Source organism: Babylonia areolata, chromosome 3 (genome assembly GCF_041734735.1).
Source record: "Babylonia areolata isolate BAREFJ2019XMU chromosome 3, ASM4173473v1, whole genome shotgun sequence".
NCBI lineage: Eukaryota > Metazoa > Mollusca > Gastropoda > Neogastropoda > Buccinidae > Babylonia > Babylonia areolata.
Window position 1 is genome coordinate 26,330,935 of NC_134878.1, and position 18,267 is coordinate 26,349,201.

Here is an 18,267-nt window from a genome sequence, read left to right on the forward strand (position 1 = left end):
ACACACACACACACACACACACACACACCACCACCACCACCACCACCACCACCATCACCCACACACACACCACACCACACCACACACACACACACACACACACACGCCACACACACAGACATACACACATACAGAGACACAGACACACACACACCACACCACACACACACACAACACAACACACACACACACAACACACACACACACACACACACACACACACATTTCGCACCAATTTGTAGTCTTATTGACGCATTCACACATGTAAATAACCTGTATTGTTGAATTGATTGTTAACCATTGTTGGCAGTGTATAAGAAACTAAGATGTTTTTATCACACTGGCTAAAATGTGTGCTCTGTCTACATACCTGTCACACAAAACAAAAGCCAACACAGGAACTCCAGAACACAATGTGCTTTTAATTCCCACACAGAGAGAAAAAAAGAAGAAGTAAGCAGCAACTTCTTTGAAAGACCACAAGGACAATTCCACGGGACACATGTTTACATGTTACCTTTTTTTTTTTGGCTTGTTGTCTGCAGGCAAAGCTGTTGGTCAATAGCAGCAGTAATTGTAATGGGATTGTTTCAGGCCTAAAGGTTGTGGCCAATACCCATGCGCGCAGTCAGTCAGTCAGTCAACTGGGTCAACCAATCAAAGTCAAAGAGTTATGAACTATAACTAGGCTTTCCAAAGTGTCCAGGAAATTTGTTTTAATGTTTCAGTAAATGGTGCTGTTTTAAATTCAGATGGCAGTGAGTTCCAGAGGTTACTGTTACTAAAGCAATGTTAATGCTTGTTAGTGTTGAGCCTCTGAGTATGTCTGTTTCCCTGTTCGTTCCTCTCTCTCTCTAATATATATATATATATATATATATATATATATATATATATATATATATATATATATATATATATATAATATTTAGGCAATTAAAAGAACGACTGAAAACAAATATCTTTTATATTATTAAACATTTTATATGTTTCAGTTGATTGTTAGGTTTTTTTTTTTTTATCATTTGTATGGTTAGCAATGTGTATCTTTTATGACACCATAATAACATGATCGAATGTGCATGTTAAAATATCCTATAACTCATATCAGCGTTTTGTGGGTTATGGAAACAAGAAGATACCCAACATGCACAACGGTTACCTATGTGAAAATTCACCCGTACATACGAGGGAAGATCAGTGGGAGTTGCATCCCCCGAACGCAGAAGAATCAGAATGATATTCTATGTAGTTTGCCTGTTTTGACAATGTTAATTCCATGATCATGTTGCTATGTGACTATGCTGTTTCATTAGCCGAATGATTAAGTTACACTAGGCCTGATTTCTGAATTCGGCAAAGTGTCACTACTCGCGAGACCAGAGGACAGAAAACATCTCTCAGGGCAACTGAATAGTTCCATTCAGAATGATTTTAAATGGGGAAAACAGACAAGGTGTATTTCTTATCCCCTAGAAAGTCTCCCCCCTCCCCTCGCCCTTTATTTTCTTCTTCACCGCATTTCTTAGTTCTCTTTTGGGGTTCTTTTTTAATTCTTTTTTTTTTTTTAAGGATACAGCGGACACAGATACTTTTTTTTTTTTTCTTAATTAATCAAGTTGTCCATGTATCTCTCCAGGACATTAGACACGTTTGTCCCACTAAAACGCTAGTTTCCTGCTTTCTGATACGAGTTTCTTAATTAAAGCATACACCTACAGGGAAAACAGTGATCCCCCCGCCTCCCCACCCCCGCCGCCCAAAGTATATAAGCTGTCATGCAACCAGAAAGCACGCCCCTCTTGAAATCATGTAAAGACCTTGTATATTGGTCTTTGATAAGTGCCAGACCAGTCCCGTTTATTGAGACGCTTCCCGCTTTTTGACACGCTCGTTGGCTTTCCGCAGACGCTTTCTGGAACAGCCGATCTTCCGGAAGAGATCGGAACGGTCGCAGTCGAGTTCGTCCAGCACTTGCTTCACGAGCAGGCACTTCCGTTTCCGGCGTAGACAGGTCCAACGCAGACAGTAGACGAAGAGTTTCATTGGTGGCTCGGAGTGACTCTGTAAAATACCGACACAAACTGACCATAGTGAAGGGAATGTGGAAAGCCAACGATGATGATGTTTCTAGTTTAGATTCCTGTGTTCTAGGACCTTTTTACACGAAAACGTTTGTGCGTTTTGCAATGCAGACATGTGAAAAATGGCATGGAGCATACATTTTTTTCATTGTGTTTCTTTTCAGAACTTATAAGGGTGTGTGTGTGTGTGTGTGTGGGGGGGGGGTGAACAGCAACAAAACTGTGCATGTATTCAGCAGGACGGGGGGAGGGGGGGGGAGGGCAAACACAAACAATACTGGGCACGTATTCAGCAGCATATAACTGACGGGCAGACGTACCTTCAGACAGAGGACGACCTGTGGGTCCAGCAGGAAGGCACACGTCATGACGGCCAGCTTGGGGAGGTTCCGACATCGCTTCACCAACCTCCGGGCCTGACGGCATCCGCTGTACCTGCACGGTGGCGTTCACACACACACACACACACACACACACACACACGCTCACACACACACGCACACTCACACACACACGCATACACGCTCTCACATACACACACACACACGCGCACACACGCTCTCACACACACACGCGTGCGCGCACGCACACACACTCACACACACATACACACACGCACACTCACACACACACACACACGTACACACACACACACACGCGCCCCCCTCCCCTCACCCCCCACACGCACACACACACACACACGCGCCCACACACGCCCACACACACACACACACACACACACACACGCACGCACACACACCCACGAATACACAGATACACACGCACACAAACACACACACACACACGCACACACATACAGATACACAAACACACACACATGCTAATAGAAATGAATACATGGTACGCATCGGTGCATACTTAGTCGTGTAGACACACGCACATGCAACACACACACACGCGCTTGCTTGCTTTCTCGCCCATTCACACACGCACGTATGTGCGCACGCCCGCCCGCACGCACACACACACACACACACATGCTAATAGAAATGTATACTTGGTACGCATCTACGCATGCGAACTCGTGCACAGACACGCACATGCAACACCCATACACACACCCACACCAAATCACCCACCAGCCTTCCCTCATCCCCTCCAGCCCCCCCCCCACCCCCCTCAACACCCTCCCTCCCCCCCACTCACACACAAACACCAGAACCAACGTGGACAGCCCCGGGACTCACGTCTCATACTGATGAATGTGGAACTGAGTGAGGGCGGAGAAGACGGCAGCCACGGAGGGACTGCCCAGGCGCCACTTGGAGGTCATCTCCCTGTAGACACCCTTCTCCCAGGGCCTCGTGCACAGTCCGTGCCAGGCAGGATCCGTCCGGAACCCAACATCCTTCCTTGGCAGCAGCAAGCTGAGTCCGGGCTTCCTCACCTGCCGGAAGGGGTCAGGTGGCTCTTACCCTGGGTCTTCGTCATCGTTGTCGTCGTCGTCGTCGTTGTCATCTTCGTCGTCATATGGATATGTAGGACATCCATGGTTATAATCGTCATGGTCATTGTCATGTTCATCATCATCATCATCATCAACATTATTATCATCATCATCTTCTTCTTCTTCTCCCCCCCCCTCCTCCTCCTACTCCTACTTCTTCTCCTCCTTCTTCTTCGTCTTCTTCCTCTCTCCGTCCTTCTCCTTCTTCTCCTCTCCCTCCTTCTCCTTCTTCTCCTTCTTCTTCTTCGATCATTATGACCTATATTGAGATTAGTTAGCCTCCTGCAAATCAAAATGCGCACTTTTTCTAAGCTTCAATGGGTAAAAAGAATATTCTGTTTATTCTGTTTAACAGCCGCTTTGTATTCTTCTTCTTTCTATTTATTTATTTGTCTATTTATCTGTTTTTTTTGCGGGTAATTCTTCACTGTATTGAGGTGGTTATTTTTCTTTCTTTCTGCATTCAAAAGCTACATGCGTTCACTCGAATGCACGAGTGGGCTTTTATGTGCATGGCCGTTTTTACCCACCCCTAAAACCCGCGAATGTCTAATGGAGTGCACGATTTTAATTTGTGTGATGGAGTGTGAAGTTGTTGCGTTTAGGGTATAGATTTACTTTGCATGTCTCGTAAAATCATCATCATCATCATCATCTTCTTCCCCTTCTTGTCGTAGTTATCATGATGACGATGATCATCATCATTATTATTATTATCGTTGTTGTTATCATAATCATCATTATTGAGTTTATTGCTACTGTTATATAATTATCGTTGTTATCATCATTGTCATCATTATCCTGTGAGTGGTGAGTCACCTGCAGGTTGTACGGGTCCCCCATGTGGTGGGCACGGAACTTGACACTGGCGCCTTTTAGCGGCGGCAGGAAGATGGCGAACTCGTCCCGCTTGTCCCACAGGAAGCGGAAGGTGAGCCCCTGCCATCTTAGTCTCTGGGGGTAGGGCCAGGGGTTCCCGCCTTTCGCCTGAAAAAACAACAACAACAAAAAACACGTTGTGTTTCTGGCGTTTTGATGCTGGGTTCGTGGTTAGTGTGTTTAGTGTTGGATTTCAGTGCACCGTTGATACACACTGAGGCGCACCTACGTCAGTGCATACATGCATTCATATATACAGGCATATGTACAGACATATATAGAGACATGCATACAAACACACAAGCACACATCACACTCGTGCGTGCGCACACACGAGCACAAACACAGCACACACACACACACACACACACACACACACACGCTCTCCCCCCCCCCCCCCAGACACACACTTCCGTGAGTATGTACGTATGTACACACATACATTTGAGGTCTGACACACATGGATACATCCATCCTTTCATGCATGCATGCATCCATTTATTGACACCCACCCACCCACCCACGCGCGCTTGTTCATCCCTACCCCCTACACACACCCACGCACACACACACACACACACACGCGCGCACACACACACACAACTTTACGAAACAGAGCAAGCTAGGCCTATTCAGATAACTATGGAGCCAAAGAACAGGGCAAACAAACAAACAAACCAACAAACAACAAACCCACGCCGACCTCCAAGACCTGGCCGACAGAGATGCTGAATCGTTTCTTGCCCCGCATCACGAATCGCTTGCGGGCCGTGTTGTAGGTGAACACCTTGACCACGATGTGCACAGTGTCCACCATGTTGTCGCCATCACTTCGTATAGAGCTGCAGGCCTGGGGCACAGTCAGGGTAAACAAAAGTTAATTAATTACAGGTCAATGATGCCGCTCGTTTAGTTAGAAGAAGATAAAAAAACAAAAACGTTCCGGTTTGAATTTCTGTGTCTGTTTATTATATATTGATTACTGACCTTAAACGCTTATTATACATAGATTACTGAACTTAAACTTATTATTATTATTATTATTTTATTTTTGTAATTTTTTACTTTATTTATTTTACTTTATTTTATTTATCATTAATTTATTTTTTATTTATTTATTTACTTATTTGTTTATTTATCTATTCATTTTTTCTCTCAAGGCCTGACTAAGCGCGTTGGGTTATGCTGCTGGTCAGGCATCTGCTTGGCAGATGTGGTGTAGCGTATATGGGTTTGACCGAACGCAGTGACGCCTCCTTGAGCTACTGATACTGATACTGATACTGAACTAAAAAAAAAGAAGTTTTTTTGATAAGAGAGAGCACAGGAGGGGATCACAAAGTAAATACTAACACAACAGCATAACGAAAAGGAAAGAGGGACATGCATGCTTATAATATATTTGTGTGCCTACCAGAGTGGATTTTTTTTTTTTTTTTTTACATAATTTTGCCAGAGGACAACACATTCTTGTTGCCATGGGTTCTTTTTCAGTGCGCCAAGTGCGTGCTGCACACGGGACCTCGGGTTTATCGTCTCATCCGAAAGTCAAACTTGGGAGAAAGGGCGAGAGCGGGATTCGAACCCACACCCTCACAGACTCTGTATTGGCAGCTGAGCGTCTTAATTAAGCATTCTGCCACCTTTCGAAGGAAGGCAACACACCACACATCAGTATCAGTATCAGTAGCTCAAGGAGGCATTCACTGCGTTCGGACAAATCCATATACGCTACAGCACATCGGCTAAGGAGATGCCTGACCAGCAGCTTAATAACCCAATGTACACCATTAACCCTTTCACCGCCAGTCAATTTAGAGTACAAAATTCCCTTGTGGTATATAAACACAGAAAAGACAGTGGCTAAGAATAGCTGGGGATTCCCCCTCCGATATATAGAAAATATGGCCTATCCTACCCCCGAACATTAAGAGCAGTAGGTTCATGTATAACAGACCAATGAATGGTCACCTCTCAGAGACATGGGTCATCTACCACGCCTGTGCATAAATGCGAGCTAGGCGGTGAAAGGGTTAAACCACCGGCATTACTCAGAAGGAAAGAACAGCCAGAGGAGTTAACTAACCCCTGCAACACCCTCCCAGCCACCCCCCCCCCCCCCACTCACCAGGATCTGCAGGTTGAGGGACCTGACGACCTGTTTTCCGATGGAGCGGAGGGGGGTGCGCAGCGAGGTGAGGGAGGAGCAGCAGGGGAGAGGGAGGGGGGCCTTGTCCCCGTCCCACGTCCTGACCCGGATCCCCCGTCCGTCCAACGTGCACAGCTGCTGTTCGCCTGGTGACAGACACACAGGGCTACACTGTGTGGTGTGGTGTGGTGTGGTGTGGTGTGGTGTGGTGTGATGTTGGTGTGGTGTGGTGTGGTGTGGTGTGGTGTGTGCACAGCTGCTGTTCGCCTGGTGACAGACACACAGGGCTACACTGTGTGGTGTGGTGCTGGTGTGGTGTGGTGTGGGGTGGTGTGGTGTTGGTGTGATGTGGTGTTGGTGTGATGTTGGTGTGGTGTGGGGTGGTGTGGTGTGGTGTGTGCACAGCTGCTGTTCGCCTGGTGACAGACAGGGCTACACTGTGTGGTGTGGTGTGGTGTGGTGTGGTGTTGGTGTGATGTGGTGTGGTGTTGGTGTGGTGTGGTGTTGGTGTGGTGTGGTGTTGGTGTGGTGTGGTGTGGTGTGTGCACAGCTGCTGTTCGCCTGGTGACAGACACACAGGGCTACACTGTGTGGTGTGGTGTGGTGTGGTGTTGGTGTGGGTGTGGTGTGGTGTTGGTGTGATGTTAGTGTGGTGTGGTGTGGTGTGGTGTGTGGTGTCGTGTGGTGTTGGTGTGGTGTGATGTGGTCTGGTGTGGTGTGTGCACAGCTGCTGTTCGCCTGGTGACAGACAGGGCTACACTGTGTGGTGTGGTGTGGTGTGGTGTTGGTGTGGTGTGGTGTGGTGTTGGTGTGGTGTGGTGATGGTGTGATGTGGTGTGGTGTTGGTGTGATGTTGGTGTGATGTGGTGTGGTGTGGTGTGGTGTGGTGTGGTGTTGTGTGGTGTTGATGTGATGTGGTGTGGTGTGGTGTTGGTGTGGTGTTGGTGTGGTGTGGTGTGGTGTTGGTGTTTGTGTGGTGTGGTGTTGTTGTGGTGTTGGTATGGTGTGGTGTGGTGCTGTGTTGGTATGGTATGGTGTGGTGTTGTGTTGGTGTGGTGTGGTGTGGCTTGTGTAGTTTGGTGTGTGTGGTGTGGTGTTGTGTTGGTGGTGTGGTGTGATGTGGTGTGGTGGTGTTGGTGTGGTGTTGGTGTGGTGTTGGTGTGGTGTGGTGTGGTGTTGTGTTGGTATGGTATGGTGTGGCTTGTGTAGTTTGGTGTGTGTGGTGTGGCTTGTGTAGTTTGGTGTGTGTGGTGTGGCTTGTGTAGTTTGGTGTGTGTGGTGTGGTGTTGGTGTGGTGTTTGTGTGGTGTGGTGTTGTTGTGGTGTTGGTATGGTGTGGTGTGGTGCTGTGTTGGTGTGGTGTGGTGTGGTGTGGATTGTGTAGTTTGGTGTGTGTGGCGTGGTGTTTGTGTTGTTGGTGGTGGTGTGGTGTGTGTAGTGGTGGTGGTGTGGTGTTTGTGTGGTGTGGTGTTGGTGTGTGTGGTGGTGGTGGTGTGGTGTGTGTGGCTTGTGTAGTTTGGTGTGTGTGGCGTGGTGTTTGTGTTGGTGGTGGTGGTGTGGTGTGTGTGGTGGTGGTGTTTGGTGTGTTGTGTCGTGCTGTGCATTGTCGTGGTGTGTGCGCAGTTGGTGTTGGCCTGTCGGCACAGGTGTGGTGTGGTGTGGTGTGGTGTGGTGTGGTGTGGTGTGGTGTGGTGTGGTGTGGTGTGGAGTGGTGTGGTGTGGAGTGGTGTGGTGTGGTGTGGTGTGGAGTGGTGTGGTGTGGAGTGGTGTGGTGTGGTGTGGTGTGTGTGGCGTGGTGTTTGTGTGTTGTGTCGTGCTGTGCATTGTCGTGGTGTGTGCGCAGTTGGTGTTGGCCTGTCGGCACAGGTGTGGTGTGGTGTGGAGTGGTGTGGTGTGGTGTGGAGTGGTGTGGAGTGGTGTGGAGTGGTGTGGTGTGGAGTGGTGTGGTGTGGAGTGGTGTGGTGTGGTGTGGTGTGGAGTGGTGTGGTGTGGAGTGGTGTGGAGTGGTGTGGTGTGGAGTGGTGTGGTGTGGTGTGGTGTGGTGTGGTGTGGTGTGGTGTGGAGTGGTGTGGTGTGGTGTGGTGTTATGAATTGTATCATGCGGTGTTACTGTGTGCACAGCCATCGTATCAGCACCGGTTCCAGTGTGGGGACCGTGTCGTGCTGTCATGTATCATTTTTGTGTTAACCTATTTATGTTCTACTTCAGCGTACGTGTGGAGATACCCCTACCTCAATATATTATTATTATTATTATTATTATTATTATTATCATTGTTTCATTATTATTATTATTATTATTATTATTATTATTAGTTGTAGTAGTAGTGGTGGTGGTGGTGGTGGTAATAGTAATAGTAGTGGCAGTAGTTGTAGTAGTAGCAGTAGTAGCAGCGGTAGTGTTAGCAGTAGTAGTGCTAGTAGCAGTAGTGGTGGTGGTAATAGTAGTAGTAGCAGTAGTAACAGCGGTGGTGGCAGTAGTAGTAGTAGTAGCAGCGGTAGTAATAGTAGTAGCCGTGCAAGTAACAGTAGTGGTGGTGGTGGCAATAGTAGTAGTAGTAGTAGCAGTAGTTGCAGTAGCAGCAGTAGTGGTGGTGGTGGTGGTGTCAAACTTCACCCCACATGCCCCATGAAAGGGGTATGAGGATTTTTAAGAAGTAATTCCAGATTGTGAAGTGTGTGCATGCTTGCCGCACGTGGCAGCAACCGACTCACCGTTTAAACTCATCAAATTGTAAGAACAAATCCAAAATCATAATAGAAATCAGCCACATTTTACATCTTTTAAGCTTGAAAGGAACACATATTACGTTTTGCTGGGTTCCTTCACATCTTGGTATTCTCTATAATGAATGGGCTGACAGGGCTGCTAGAAAAGGTGCAAAAAACGAACAGGGAACCATAGAACTTTATGTGCCTCTGTCTGCACAAGAGGGTTATCGAATACTAGAAAAAAAACATTGTGGAACAAAGTCAGAGAATATACCAGGAAAACGGCAAAACTTTTAACCATAGTGTAATTAATGTTCAACAACCGGGACCTATCAATCAGTCAAATACATACAGTAATTCAATAAGATTAAGGCAGATTCATACATTATCAAACAGGATAAAACTGAACGCTTTTATAACTAAGTTCAGCAAAGATGTCAGATGCATATATGGAGAACATATATCTAGCAACCATATAATATTCGAATGTCAGAATCTAAAATGTTTTTTGCCAGACTTCACCAAAAGTTCTTTTGAATGTGTTATTAACAATTCCAATATGTTATTTGTTGTTGCAGAAGGTTTGCTGCGCAGTCCAATAGGATATTTGTTATAGTTGTTTGATGTTGGCGTATATAACATTTCCATTTTCCCTAGCATTGTCTCTCCCTATTCACCCTCCACACAAACACACTCTTTTACTCCCCACCCCACCTCCCAAACGCTACCCCAACGGGTTTTTCCCCCCCCCCGTCTAATATCATTTCAAGTGGAAAGACGTTAAACTGAAGACGACGACTCACGTTTCTTGAAGCACTCCATTTCACCATCTCCTGTGTAGCCTCTCTTACAGACACAGGCATCACGGCGACATTTGGCCTGCTTGATGCAGCGCTGGGCGTTCACGCTGCAGCTGCCTGCAACACGCACGCACACACACACACACACACACACACACACACACACACACACACACACACACACACACACACACACACACAGAGGGACCCAACATTCAAATCTGTTACGATCGATTTCTTCACAGCGAACGCATCAAAAAAAAAAAAAAAAAGAAAAAAAGAAAGAAAAAAGTCCACCTACGATACGTCTGATGCAGAGCGCAGATCCACTCATTGGAGATGGACATGGTGCCCGGTGCCCGGTGCCTGGTGCTTGGTGCCCGGTGCCCGTCCAGACGTTGCCAAGTTTCAGGGATACGTCTCATGATATCGACCTCAAAGTCCGTATGTGGAGGTAAGGGTGTTTTGTTTTTCTCGGTGTCAGTTTTTCCTCATTAATTTTGAACTACGTGAATTGTTGTTTTTGTCTTTTATATTGAGCTATACATTGACCTGTGTGATTCACAAGGCCGTATGTGGTGATTTATTTGTACAGGTGTCAAACACGCACATAGAGACTAACATACACGCACACATACAAGCACTCACATACACGCAGACACACACACACACACACACACAAGCAAACACACACACACACACACACACACAAGCACGCATACACACACACACACACACACACACACACACACACACAAGCATGCACACACACACCACACACACAAGCACGCACACACACACACACACACATAAACACACGCACACACACACAAGCACGCGCGCACAGACACACACAACACACACACACACACACACACACACACACACACACACACACGCACACACTCTGTGTCTCTCTGTCTCTGTGTCTCTATGTCTCTGCCTCTGTCTCTGTCTGTCTGTCTCTCCCTCTCTCTCTTCCTTTGTCATCCACTCTGTCTTTCTCTCGTACACACCAGCGAAACACAGAACAGACTGGAAAAGTAAGTGCATGAAATGATCATCATGTTATATCATTAATTTGGGTGGGTATGCCTAACTGCGAACGGTCTAGACGAAGCGACCAGCTCAACATGTGTACTGTAAAGATAACATGTCGTACGATAGTCAAACGTAGGTTTTGTTTTTTGTTTTTGAAGGCTTTCTCCAACTGGTTGCACCAGGAAAAGTTCGTCTGCTGATTCTTTTCAACGTTTTGTCGATGTTTGAAATAGCAAGGGTGCCTGAGGGTAAATGCGAACGGGCAAGTCTAATTGCGAATGATGGCTATGGGTACATGTAGACAATTGAAACAGAAGCAGGTCTTTAAACATATTATTGGAAAATCACACCAGATTGTTGTATTGTTGGTTTGGATCACACATGCACACAAACAGGCATTTAAACACACACACCCCACACCGCACACACACACACACACACCCTTTTGAGAGTGCTCATTAACATTGCAGCATCGTTCGCAAATAGACTCACGTCAAAATATCCTATGGTCTAATCGCAAACGACACTATTTTGCAGATTCCTGTCAAAACTGACGCTCTAATCTGTCACCAGTATGCTTTCTTAAATCATCCCAGCACTGGTAATGCGCATTCAACATATCCGATCAAATCAACCATTTTAAACGGTGTCAAAGTTCAAGTCCTACAACTTTCTTCCATTGATTTTAGAATTTTGAGAGCTCGTTTGTAACCTTGGTCGGCAGTGATGCGGGAAGAGAAGAAACAGTGTGGAAATAGCCAGAAATAGCTGATGTTTGACTGGTTCTTGGAAATGGATATTCATTAAGTTATTAGAAAAAGGTCGAAGCAGACGTTAAATTATGAAATGCAACCGTTAAGAACGTTTTGAAGTGAGGCGGTATACGAATCGTTCGCAATTACACGCTGTTCGCAATTACAAGGCCTGACTAAGCGCGTTGGGTTACGCTGATGGTCAGGCACCTGCTTGGCAGATGTGGTGTAACGTATATGGATTTGACCGAACGCAGTGACGCCTCCTTGAGCTACTGATACTGATACTGATCGCAATTACACGCTTTCGCAATTACCCACACCTACCCTATATCCCACTCGAGACTAAACGGACAAACGGACACTATGACAGACACACAGACGGACAGACACACAGACAGACAGACAGGCAGGCTGGCAGAAGGACAAACCAACGAACAGATATATCGCACCGAGCCGCATATCCGTCATATTCGCAAGTGCCGCGGTGTGAGGCAGGAGGCAGAGCAGAACGAGGACCAGGGCCTTCATGGTGTCCACACAGGGGGCTGTAGCCAGCATCAAACACCGTACAGCTGTCAGGGGGCTGCAGCCAGCATCAAACAGTGTACAGCTGTCAGGGGGCTGCAGCCAGCATCAAACAGTGTACAGCTGTCAGGGGGCGGCAGCCAGCATCAAACAGTGTACAGCTGTCAGGGGGCTGCAGCCAGCATCAAACAGTGTACAGCTGTCAGGGGGCTGCAGCCAGCATCAAACAGTGTACAGCTGTCAGGGGGCTGCAGCCAGCATCAAACAGTGTACAGCTGTCAGGGCCACAGTCACACACCTACAGTGTCCACACAGGGGGCTGTAGCCAGCATCAAACACCGTACAGCTGTCAGGGCCACAGTCACACACCTACAGTGTCCACACAGGGGGCTGTAGCCAGCATCAAACAGTGTACAGCTGTCAGGGCCACAGTCACACACCACCTACAGTGTCCACACAGGGGGCTGCAGCCAGCATCAAACAGTGTACAGCTGTCAGGGCCACAGTCACACACCTACAGTGTCCACACAGGGGGCTGTAGCCAGCATCAAACACTGTACAGCTGTCAGGGCCACAGTCACACACCTACAGTGTCCACACAGGGGGCTGTAGCCAGCATCAAACAGTGTACAGCTGTCAGGGCCACAGTCACACACCTACAGTGTCCACACAGGGGGCTGTAGCCAGCATCAAACAGTGTACAGCTGTCAGGGCCACAGTCACACACCTACAGTGTCCACACAGGGGGCTGCAGGTGGATAATAATAATAATGATGGTGATGATGATAACAACAACAACAACAAAAATAATGATAATGATAAAAATAATGATGATGATGATGATGATGATGATAATGATAATGGTAACATGATACTACGAGTACTACTACTACTGCTGCTGCTATTACAGCTACAGTAATTAATTTTCATACAGCGTTATAATGCAGTCTGAGATAAGCTCTAAACACTTTGATAATAAAAAAAAAATACAGGCTTATATAGCGCAGAACCCTCATCTCAGATGGTGCTCACGGCGTTTTACAATAAAATTTATCAATTTAAGACTAACTGACGTAGAATATGTTCAAAGTCATCACAGTCTCACATGATATTGGCTAAGATATACATATGTAAGACTAAGTGACATAGGAAAAAATGCTTTGAAATAATCGAATAAACTCAAGCATTGAAACAGAAACATCAATTAAAAAAAAATATAAAAAAACCCACAAAAAACCCCAAGAAAATAAAGTCATATAAACACAATCATTGATTCTGTGCAAGCACAATTCACAAGACCAACACATCTAAGTACAACAACTCTTAACACTCAATCACACATACACAAAAACCAAACTTAACAACTAAGACAAGAGAAATCACAGCTGAAAAAACAAAAACAAAACGTATACGTGTATTTAAGAAGCACGGTCATAATCTACATACAATGGATTTATAAAATGATTGAAATCAAGTAAAATTATATGTTACCGTGGATAAAAGAGGTGAAATTCAGCAATCTTTCAACCGTTCAACAACTACACCACCACCCTCCCCCTGCCCCCCCTCGCCCCCTGATTGTAACTGTGAATCACATTGTTGTTTAATAACACATCAGAGATGACACGGGGGACTTTTGCTTCGGTTTGAAATCACCACATTATCTCCACCATTGCGTGTGAACTGTAAGAAGAATACTGCTGCTTTCCAGAACTTCACCAGTTTGATTTCAAACGTGATAGCAATTAATATATTTAAAAAAAAATTGCCAAAATCATTTAAAACCCTTTCTTCATAAAAAGAATGTGTTTTTGAGGAAAAAAAACAATACACATATTTAACCAACTTAATATATTCCTTGGGTTATGCTCTGAAAAGAGAACCTTTACAAAAACTGAATATATGCAGCAAAACAACTACAGAATTAGTTAAAGTTCATAGCCCGCAAAATGTAGTGGCTGCAAAGAGGCAAGGATTTTCTCTGAACCTCCGCTTTCCATACGAGCTTCTTCCCGTCGAAGATTAACAAGTGTGGTCAACATGGTTTTTAAAAAAACATTGACCATGCCTTGAAATACAAATTGAACATGGGGTGGGTATCTTCCCTGCACCAACCTTCGTCTTTGACGGAAATAAAACTGTGATGGGAAGGGAAGGCCTACAGTAAGATTACTTTTTCTGGTGATCCTGTCAGATATGTATGTATGATAGTCAGTCATGTCCGACCAGGACCAACAGAACAGCAGAGGAGGCAACTGCTGTTCCGACTATCTGGGCTAGAATTTGATTACAGTGGAGAGTGTCTTGCCCAAGTTACATCCCCACTCTCTCGGTCAAGAGGGTTTTAGGACAGTCGGCGTTGGGATGGTTCCCAAAGGCCAACTAGTCGCCAAAGCTGCAGCACTAAGAGCCTGTGCAATTTTGCCTCCTAGTTTGAGAGTCATAGTCCCCCACAAAATGATTTCCTATTGTCAGATGGAAATAGTGAAACATACCCTCCTAGGCCGATCTCAAGATTGGTCAGATCGCCCCGAAAACAGGCTATTATAGGTACTGTCTGGTGTTTTCAGTTTTTAGGCTTTCTCCAACAAGGTTGGTGCATAGTTTCTAATCAAGAACACACACGCACACACACACACACCCACCCACACACACACACACACACACACACACACACACACACCCGCACCCCTCCCCCCTCCTCCCCTCCCTCCCCTACCCACACACACGCAGTATGCATAGTGAAAGCATGTAGAAGACAGGGAACCTCCTACCTGCAGTGAAGCACCGTGTGAGGTCCTGAACCACTTGGCCACTGTCAGTCTGGCCGTCTGCCACTGCGAGCACGTCACGCAGGATTATCAACTGTTTAAAGGGCCGTGAAAGGCAATTCAGTTTCAGTTTCAGTTTAAGATAAGATAAGATAAGAATAACTTTATTATCTCCAACTGGAGAAATTTGGTCAGGTGCATTATCACAACATAGACAAGTAAACAACATGGGGACCATAACTGTAAAAGCCAACAACAGCCCCTACAAATATTACGAAGATACAAATGTAAAAAATATCACATACATCGTTTCATACATACATCCACACACTGCAGGTAATAACTAGTATTCTTAATCAGTTAATGTAAAAACAGAAAGAATTAAGAAACATTATTTGAATATAATTATAAACATAGCCTACTATACTGCACATTGATTATAATAGACAGATAAGATAAGAATAAAGATGACTTGCGGAAAACCACAACCAGATAATCAGCACACACCCGCACCGCATCCCCCCCCCCCCACACACACACGCGGATAACTTGATTAAACAAGAGTAATAAACATATGTTCTGAAATAAAAGCATTTCACATATTCGCTTTTAAAAACATTGCAGTCTCAAGGAGGCGTCACTACGTTCGGTACAAATCCATATAATTATACACTGCACCACATCTGTTAGGCAGATGACTGACCAGCAGCATGATCCAACGCGCCTAGTCGGGGCTTGAGTGCATGCATGCATGCATATATATATATATATATATATATATATATATATATATATATATATATATGTGTGTGTGTGTGTGTGTGTGTGTGTATGTATTTATATATATATATATATATATATATATATATATATATATATATATATGCATGCATGCATGCACTCATATATATATATATATATATATATGTGTGTGTGTGTGTGTGTGTGTGTGTGTGTGTATGTATTTATATATATATGTATATATGCATGTATATACATGTATCAATGGTTTCTCCAGTCAATGGGAAACCATTTACAGCTTAGTCTTTTGTGAAGGACTATGACTTTCAAACTCGGAGGCAAAATTACACTGGCTCTTAGTGCTGCAGCCTTGTGGGCTAGCTGGGAACCATCACAACGCCCACTGTCCTAAAACTCTCTTGGCCGAGAGAGTGGGGATGTACTTGGGCAAGACACTCTCCATTATAATCAAATTCTAGCCCAAATAGTCGGAACAGCAGTTGCCTCCTCTGCTGTTCTGATGGTCATAGTCGGACACGACTGACTATCATATATGTAAAAAAACATATATGTATATTTGTGTACGTGTCAGAGCGGATTTCTTCTACAGAATTTTTCCAGAGGACAACACTCTCGTTGCTATCAGTTCTGTTTCGGTGAGCCAAATGCAAGGCTATGAGGAGCTCAGCCTAAGCTTAAGCATCTCTTAAAGAGTCCATTTCCATTTTCAAAGTTATCAGGGTTTTTTTTTCTTCACATGATCTTGCCATCGTCTTAAACTTTAAAACTGCATTTTTGATCTTGGATTCTGCGACTTGATTCGAACGAAAGAATTCAGAAGACATGGTACTTTGATCTTCAGTTAAAAACAATGGGCTTTCTGATACCCCGAGAAATGACATATAGCGGCCCTTTAACTGTACCTTGCTTATCCAATACACTGCAGGGCTTTACGCTTAGCTACTTGGCGGCAGTTAAAAACACTGTCTCTAAATCACAAGCACAACTCTACAGGTGGGTGTGCAGTTCCCCAGCAGTAGTGAAACCGAAACGGTTATAAAGTTTCAGAAAAAAAAGGTTATGTTTAAAGGTCCCATAGTCTTTTACGGCCATCGGGTTAGTGAATTCACATCCGCTGTGTCCAGGGCTGGGCATAGGAAGGCAGTGAATCAATGTCCACTGTGTCCAGGGCTGGGCATAGGAAGGCAGTGAATCAATGTCCACTGTGTCAAGGGCTGGGCATAGGAAGGCAGTGAATCAATGTCCACTGTGTCCAGGGCTGGGCATAGGAAGGCAGTGAATCAATGTCCACTGTGTCCGGGACTGGGCATAGTAAGGCAGTGAATCAATGTCCACTGTGTCCGGGGCTGGGCATAGTAAGGCAGTGAATCAATGTCCACTGTGTCCGGGGCTGGGCATAGGAAGGCAGTGAATCAATGTCCACTGTGTCCAGGGCTGGGCATAGGAAGGCAGTGAATCAATGTCCACTGTGTCCAGGGCTGGGCATAGTAAGGCAGTGAATCAATGTCCACTGTGTCCGGGGCTGGGCATAGGAAGGCAGTGAATCAATGTCCACTGTGTCCAGGGCTGGGCATAGGAAGGCAGTGAATCAATGTCCACTGTGTCCAGGGCTGGGCATAGGAAGGCAGTGAATTCACATCCACTGTGTCCAGAGCTGGGCATAGGAAGGCAGTGAATTCACATCCACTGTGTCCAGGGCTGGGCATAGGAAGGCAGTGAATCAATGTCCACTGTGTCCGGGGCTGGGCATAGGAAGGCAGTGAATTCACATCCACTGTGTCCAGGGCTGGGCATAGGAAGGCAGTGAATTCACATCCACTGTGTCCAGGGCTGGGCATAGGAAGGCAGTGAATCCATATACACTGTGTCAAGGGCTGGGCATAGGGAGACAGTGAATTCACATACACTGTGTCAAGGGCTGGGCATAAGAAAGCAGTGAATTCACATCCACTGTGTCCAGGGCTGGGCATAGGAAGGCAGTGAATTCACATCCACTGTGTCCAGGGCTGGGCATAGGAAGGCAGTGAATTCACATCCACTGTGTCCAGAGCTGGGCATAGGAAGGCAGTGAATTCACATCCACTGTGTCCAGGGCTGGGCATAGGAAGGCAGTGAATCAATGTCCACTGTGTCCGGGGCTGGGCATAGGAAGGCAGTGAATTCACATCCACTGTGTCCAGGGCTGGGCATAGGAAGGCAGTGAATCAATGTCCACTGTGTCCGGGGCTGGGCATAGGAAGGCAGTGAATCAATGTCCACTGTGTCCAGGGCTGGGCATAGGAAGGCAGTGAATTCACATCCACTGTGTCCAGGGCTGGGCAT

The 18,267-nt window shown here is 45.8% G+C and overlaps 1 protein-coding gene across 1 annotated transcript; it reads right to left on the reverse strand.

Annotated features, from left to right (window-relative positions):
- Window positions 1–984: 984 nt before the first annotated feature.
- On the reverse strand, window positions 985–15,895 carry LOC143280267 (uncharacterized). Its single transcript, XM_076584898.1, has 12 exons — window positions 15,887–15,895; window positions 15,187–15,249; window positions 12,931–13,068; window positions 12,715–12,855; window positions 12,337–12,508; window positions 10,095–10,208; window positions 6,560–6,726; window positions 5,135–5,281; window positions 4,372–4,539; window positions 3,293–3,492; window positions 2,405–2,519; window positions 985–2,064 (listed from the first exon to the last, which is right to left on the reverse strand). The coding sequence occupies exons 1-12, from the start codon at window positions 15,893–15,895 to the stop codon at window positions 1,861–1,863; spliced, it is 1,638 nt and encodes a 545-aa protein (XP_076441013.1). The 3' UTR covers window positions 985–1,860.
- Between the last annotated feature and the right edge of the window lie 2,372 nt (window positions 15,896–18,267).

Bases quoted from the DNA above. Each gene is read 5' to 3' on its own strand.
- LOC143280267 (XM_076584898.1), bottom strand. The intron at 10,209-12,336 runs GTGCGATATATC...TGCGTGTTGCAG, and splicing joins TATGACGGATATGCGGCTCG to GCAGCTGCAGCGTGAACGCC. The intron at 2,065-2,404 runs GTACGTCTGCCC...GGTATTTTACAG, and splicing joins AGGTCGTCCTCTGTCTGAAG to AGTCACTCCGAGCCACCAAT.